Source organism: Cricetulus griseus (assembly GCF_003668045.3).
Source record: "Cricetulus griseus strain 17A/GY chromosome 1 unlocalized genomic scaffold, alternate assembly CriGri-PICRH-1.0 chr1_1, whole genome shotgun sequence".
NCBI lineage: Eukaryota > Metazoa > Chordata > Mammalia > Rodentia > Cricetidae > Cricetulus > Cricetulus griseus.
This window is the reverse complement of record NW_023276807.1, coordinates 48912183-48919084: the sequence shown is the minus strand read 5'-3', so window position 1 is coordinate 48919084 and position 6902 is coordinate 48912183. Positions and strand designations below refer to the sequence as shown.

The window sequence follows — 6902 nt, the reverse complement described above, 5'->3', positions numbered from 1 at the left end:
GTCTTTTTTCTTGTTTGCCCACCAGGGTCTCCCAGGGTAGCCTGGATGGAGGGATGCAGAATGCATCTACCCCGACACACCTATGTGTGCATAAGAAAGGCTGGGAGCACCGGAACTCATCCAAACCCAACTGTGCTGAGCAGGGATTGAGCTGGGGACGCTCTGGGGGGCTCTGCTCCAGGTCGAGGGGCGCCAAGGCTAGGGCTAGGGGCGGAGCCTCGGGGTGGCGAGCGAGAGGGCGGGGCGCGGTGCGGAGTTCCGAGGGACCTGGGTAGGGAAGGCCGTCCTCCTGGCTGGTCTGGGGACGAGCGGAGTGGCGGGAGGCGCAGGCCCGGTGGGGACGCCGGGCACGGCCGAGGACTGCGGGGGTGCGGCAGGAGCCGGGCGGGCGGCGTCACCCGAGGCGGAGGGGGCGGAGCCGTGATCGCAGCTGCCACCCGGCCGCCGGGCCCAGGCAGAAGACAGCCGCCCGCGGCCGGGCAAGCTCTGCGCGCAGACACGCTACAGACAATGCTCCGAGGCGCCCGGAGGGGCAGCGGACGGCTGGGCCACCGACGGCGAGGCTTCGGGAGTGCAGCCCCGAGGTGAGCCCACCACGCTGTCTCCAGATCCCCCTGCTTTTTGTCTGGCGAACGTAGCGGCCCAGGGGCTTTCGCGGTGTCGCTGCTGTGGCCAGGCGGGCCAGCCCCTGCTGGCGTCCCCCGGGGTGACAGGCGACGGATCCGAGCTCACGGGGAGTCCGGACCGCGTGCTCCGGGTTGCGCCTTCCGTGCAGGCGCCGAGTCGGGAAGGCTGGGGAGTCGGAGGGGTGTTTTCAATTCATTCGAGAAACGTTCGCTTTGAAACCGGGAAACTTTTCCTCGGAGTTCAGGGAAGGGGGATCGACTACTCTGATGGTTTTACTGGTCTTGCTGGTCTGGCCACACTGTTTTGTTTCTTTGGGACTGCTTTCCGCTGTGAGTATTGTCAAAGGAGCAGAGGGGCAGAGGCCGCCCGAGCTGCTCCGATCAGACCCGGAGGTGACGATTTAGGAGTTCAGAGAAACCACCCCTAGGCAGCAGTGGAGATCCGAAGGAAGGTGATGCCCTTTTGCCGAACCTTGGTGAGCATTCCATACCTGGAGCTGGCTCGCAACCTTTGCTTGTGCTGCCCCCTCTCCAGCCGGGCGCACACACCCACATGAACCCACATGCACACGCATGCACGCTTACACTTGGAAAACAGAATCTCCACTAGTGAGTCCTGGGAATGGGAATAGAGGAGGCTGGGCATTCCCAGCCCACAGCGCTCGTTTACTATGTCTCTTCTCCCAGGTAAGGCTCTAGGATGGTTTTGAAAAGCCAGTTGCAGAGCCCAAAGGTTCAAGGGTGCGGAGTTTTGGAGGGATTCAGTACAGAGTCAGGTTTCGAAGGTTGAACTGATCCGCTGCTCTCAACTCTCCTTTATAGCTCCTGAGGACACTTGACAGGAAGCCCCTGGGAAAGCAAGTTGGCTTTCCTGGAGTCCTTCAGAACTTTGCTCCCCTTTACTGGTTCCAGCTGTAGAGGCTTCAAGTTCGTATTCTTCCTGCTGAGTTAGATTGCTAAGTAATGGAGAATGCAGAAAATAAAAAGTTATGTAAATATCGTTATTTACCCTCTGTCTAGCAGGGGAGATGTTGGGGTGGTCACTTATTTTCTGCCTAGACCACTCTGGCCAATGGAATATAATGCACTCTAGATACTTTTACACACGTACTTTTTTGGGTGTTGCATTCTTTTTTTTTGATTTAAAACAATTAATGTTAATTTTTTGTAAAAATGTAATAGAAGTATTAAGATGAGAATCTTTCAGGGTAAGGAATAAGCAAATTTGGATGCAAATATGAGGAATATTTGGAGCCAAAATACTTAGTTTAATGGATCTGGCCACCCTGATTCTTCAGATTCTTTCTGAGATAGGGTGGGAGTGTATCTGACAGCTCAGCCTTGTAAATTGTAGCGGCAAACCTGGTGCAGAAGTTTGCAGAGGCAAAGCTATTTTATCATGACTTGGATCACAAAGAATGTGAGATCCTTTTCTAATCTTACACTGCAGCCTCCCACTGAGAAATGGTAGAATTTGCATAATTCTGGGGGCCCGCCTACCCTTTGAGGTAGGAATGTGAGCCAGAAAGGTACCATTCCCAGGCTTTGGAGAGCTGGCACTACCCAGTACTCTCTGCTCCAGCTTTGTGAGTGTCGCTTGCATGTTTCATCATCTTTTCACTGAAAGCAAACAGGAGACAGTTCCAGGCACAGAAGTGCAACTCAAAGAGGCCATTCTAGCTTCATAGACAAGGTGGGGATTTCTGTTTGCAGCGACTGAGAGAAACCAGTTTTAACAGCACACAGTGAGTCAATGATGGTGGGGAGCCTAGGGTTTCCTTTGTTTCTTTTATTTAGTGACTGCCCCTTAAAATCCTTTGTGTTTCTGGCCAGTTGTATGGTCTATACTGTGGTCAACCTGCAGAAAAATGTCAGAGTTGAGGAAGAGAGCAAGGAGAGTGCTCATAAATTAGTGAAGGGTCTCGAGCTAGCTTCTGGCAAGATAGTACAGTAGTCAGGAGCCTAGTGAACTCTCTGGGCTGCTAGAGGCAATGGCTACCAAGAAAATGATGGGAGGTCTTAGAAAGTGGGGTGTCTGGGTGTTTTGGATTGCCTGCTGAAGAGGAAATGAGATGTGGCCCAAACTGCTTCTGTGTGAATGTGTGGCAGCCTGTGAGGAAGTGGTTGGATGCCAGCCTCCTCAGCTCCCCCAGCCTGACCAGGAAGCTGAGGATCCCCACAGAGATGCTGTCCATGCTCTCTTCCCAAAGCCCACTGAGGGGCACTGGAGCCTTGTCTACGATAGACATGGGCCTGACCATGGCTTTCCTGTGACCTGGCATGTCACACATCAGAGACGCTAGAATGTCAAACTCAGCTTCTCTGAAGACCAAAACATTTCCTCCTCCCACCTTCCCCTACCCCTGCCCCTGCGCCCCTTACAAAATTTAGCAGCAACCCTATAGCTCTCTGGGGCTGGTGGCTGTAGGAGAGAGACATAATCTGGTCATTATTCCTCTTCTTGTTGAAAGCCTGTGACCTCTTCTGGAAGATTTGGCAGAGAAAGAACCTGCTATTTGGGTGTGTTGGGAGAAGAGTCTAGTATCTTCATTAAAGAAAGACCCTATAGTGACTGTAGAAGCATTCCGATTTCAGGGTGTTCATTTAGCTTAACGAGAAAGCTGTTTTCTCATTAACTGGCTGAAGTAGGGGTACATCTGGCTTCTATACTCATCTATGAGTGTGGGAGACTAGAGAAGGAGTGCTTCCCACAAGGAGTCTGGAATGATCTTTGGAACTCCCAGTGATTGTATCTGACTGGTCCTGTTGATTGTTTAGAGAGAATTAACCTCAGGCAGATTCCCACCAGAAGAGGTGGAGTATAACCTCAAGGACAGCGCTTTCCCTGTTTAAGGAGAATTTGTTTATCTCATAATTGGCCACTAGATTTTCTGTCTGGAGTGCTCGGCTCAAGGATGCCAACTCCTCCTCAGTAAAGAAAAAGATTCAATGAGCAGCAAATGGATAACGGCAAGCTGCTTGGTACCCTGAACAAGGTGTGTGTGGGGGGGGCGGTGAGGATCGGTCCAGTCAGTTGGTTTGTCTTCCTAGCCCAGCAAACTTGGTGTCCATGGTCCCTACCTCATAGGGATGCTATTTGGAATATCTGGGTGATACCATAGCCCTTTGAGCTTTTCCTGAGGAGTGAATTTACTGAGGACTGTGGGAGCGAATTGGACTTTTATATTTATTTCCAGAACCAACGACCTGTTTTGACAAGGTGACCACCTCTCCCCAGGGGTATGATAGGGAAAACCTATTGGGTAGATAACCTCTTCACTCATATTCTATACAGTCTCTCTTAGGCCAGGACTGTGGTATCAGGCATTTCTGTCTTCTGTTTCCAACTTGGCATGTAGTGCCCTGCTTGTTTACCTCAGCACAGAATTGAATGGTGTAGAGTAAGCAAGGGGCAGGGACAGGATTCCCATGATGTCAAGTGTCCTGCCAAGGTGTCCCAATGGGACAGGCTAGCACCACATCTCTCCCCCTTTTCAAAAGCTTGTCACAAGCATGGATAACAGTTTCCATTTCAGAGTCCCTGCCTGCTTCTATTCCATTTTTGTTTTTTGTTCAAAACCTGCATGCTATTACCTGTAAATCCTACATTTTATATGTGGTATTACTTTGTGGTTCTTGCTCTTGGGTTGTGCCCCAGGCTTTGGGCACCTCAATTTCTGGAAGAATGTAGGGACTAGGTACAGGCTTCTCATATTGAACTCTAAAACACTCAGTGTTTTAGGGGACTAAAATCATGTGTGTGTGTGTGTGTGTGTGTGTGTGTGTGTGTGTGTGTGTGTGTGTGTGTGTGTAGGTGCCATACATGCATGTGAGGAGGCCAGACATTGACATTTGATGTACACTTATTTTTGAACCAGGATTACTCACTGAACGTGGAGCTTATTGATTGGTTAGACTGCTTGGCCATCAAGACCCTGGCATCTTCCTGTTTCCACCACCCAGTTCTGGGATTACAGATGTGTACTGTACCATTACGGCCAGCTTTTCAGTGGGTGCTGGGGATCTGAACTCAGATCCTCACGCTTGCACAGCCAGAATTTTACCTATTGAGCTCTCTTCACAGGCCCCTAATGTATTGTCTATTTGAGAAAAGGGGCATTGCTAGTTTGTAGAATTTCTAATAAATCTTCCTGGCTATGGAATATCAAGGAGCTTGTGACAGCTGAGTATAGGCCCCAGAAAACAAGGACTAGTCCCCCAAGGACTAGTCCCCCTTGGCCATCTTTTCTCCTTTGCTTTCTTCTTCCTCGCTTCCAGTCCTAATAGTCTCTTATTGCTAATCACACATCTTTTGGTGGGGTCGATTCCTAATAAGGCAATCCTAATCTCCTTCCAGGGAGCTGATCCAGAACCCATCTGTGCCTCCTACAAGACCACATCAGAGAGTTGGGCCCAAGATGAACCCGCATCCTATCGGCTCACAGTGCTCCAAACCATTTGACTGAACCCCGAGAGCCCAAAAATGTCTGCGTGCAGTGACTTTGTGGAGCACGTCTGGAAACCTGGATCCTGCAAGAACTGCTTCTGCTTACGGAGCGACCACCAGCTAACAGCTGGCCATCCCAAGGCTAGAGCAAGCAGCCTACCCGCCATAACTCGCCTGCCTGCCAGGCCTGAGAACTGCCGCCTAGAAGATGAAGGCGTGAATGGATTGTCCTACTCAAAGCCCACAATTGCTGTAAAGCCCACCATGATGAGTTCTGAGGCCTCCGACTTGTGGACTGAGGCCAGTCTGAGTGCTGAAGTCCCGAAGGTGAGGCTGACTAACCCAGCTGGTATTTTTCAGAGGCTATTCTGATTCTAACACATGGTGGCTGGCTGGCAGCCAGGGAGGGCTGTTGGAGCAAGAATTCTGCAGGATAGTTGCCTACTAGCTTGCCCTAAGGTTACAGTCCCCCTGACAGCTGCTATTTGGCTATTGCTATCTACCTTTCTATTTCTTCCTTTAGGCTAATATCTGTTAGTCCAGTAAGGCAGGATTCTCTCCTGATTTGGAGACTTATCAAAGGGAAATCGAAAACAAAGAAAAACAAAAGCTTGAAATTATTGGCTGTAACTTTAGGCATTTACAGAAGCAGCAGCTGTTGCACAGTGACTACCATGCCCCCAGCATCCCTCCACAATGAGCTTCTGCAACCATTAACTCATGCCTGGTGTCATTTCATCACTCTCTCCACCCACCTCCCTTCCCTGTGCATTGGAGAGGAAATTGTGAACACTTATATTTAAGCAACAAAGCCTGACGAGATGGAACCACAATGCTCACATCTAAAATATCAGCAAAAACAGTTCCTTATAATTATTTACCACTCAGCCATTGTTCATGCTTGTAGCCTTTTCTTTTTCATGTAAATGTGTGTGTATGGGGTGTGTGTATGCATGTACCTGTGTGCGTGCTAGAGGCCTGCCAGGGTCTCTTCCTGAGTTTCTCTCTACCTTTTTATTCATTTGTTTGCTTCTTTTTAGAGATTTATTTATTTTTATCTCATGTGCATGAATATTTTGCTTGCGTATGTGTATACCGTGTGCATGGCTAGTGCCTGCAAAGGCCAGGAAAAGCTTTCAGATCTCCTGGAATTGGAATTACAGGTAGTTGTTGGCTGCCTTGTGGATGCTGGGAACTACCAAACTTAGGTCCTCTGGAAGAGTAACATCCTAACCTTCTGATGCCCCCTCTACCTTATTTTTGAGGTGTTCAATGTTTCTCAGCTAGATTGACTGGCCAATGAGCTCCCAGCATCTGCCTGTCACTGCCCACTCCCCATGCACTAGGGTCACAGGTTTATAACACCACACCCAGCCTTCCAGGAGACTTCTGGGTATCTGTACTCAGGAGTGCATCATTGTATAGCATTGAGCCATCTCCCAGACCCTCATACTTCTAGTTTTGAAGTAGGGGTTTAGCCAGAGCTATCTAGGACCACCAAACATTTATATCGCCAGAGGTTAGTGCTTTCTTCATCTCCTAAAACAAACCCTTAGAAAGGTGTAATTATGTCGAGGGTGTGTGGGCCAGGACTACTGGAGGCTGCTGTCTGTGGACGTGTATCTGAGACCATACATCTAAGACATTCTAAGAACTCTAGTCCCACAATGGCCTCTTCTAGTGTCCTGGATTTCCTCAGCCCGTGTGGTACATGGATCAGGAAGGGTGTGTTGAGTGTATGTGAAAACAAAGGTCAGCTTTAAATCTAGAGAAGTTTGTGTGAAGAGAGGCATTTCCTGTGGTGGCAGCAAGTTCCGTGTCCTTTTATG

General features: G+C 49.6%; 1 protein-coding gene across 4 annotated transcripts in view; it reads left to right on the top strand.

Moving 5' to 3' along the window:
- Positions 1–447: 447 nt before the first annotated feature.
- Positions 448–6902, top strand: part of Prag1 (PEAK1 related, kinase-activating pseudokinase 1) — a 51832-nt gene continuing 45377 nt past the window's right edge. For 2 of the 4 annotated variants that reach the window (XM_027391240.2, XM_027391237.2), the window contains exons 1-2: positions 448–584; positions 4984–5400. In XM_027391240.2, coding sequence (XP_027247041.1) covers positions 5110–5400 — 291 coding nt within the window. In that variant the 5' untranslated portion in view covers positions 448–584; positions 4984–5109. Of the gene's footprint in view, positions 585–743; positions 1103–2137; positions 2372–4983; positions 5401–6902 lie in introns of those variants that run through there. The other 2 variants (XM_027391239.2, XM_035452411.1) reach the window with 2 other exon arrangements.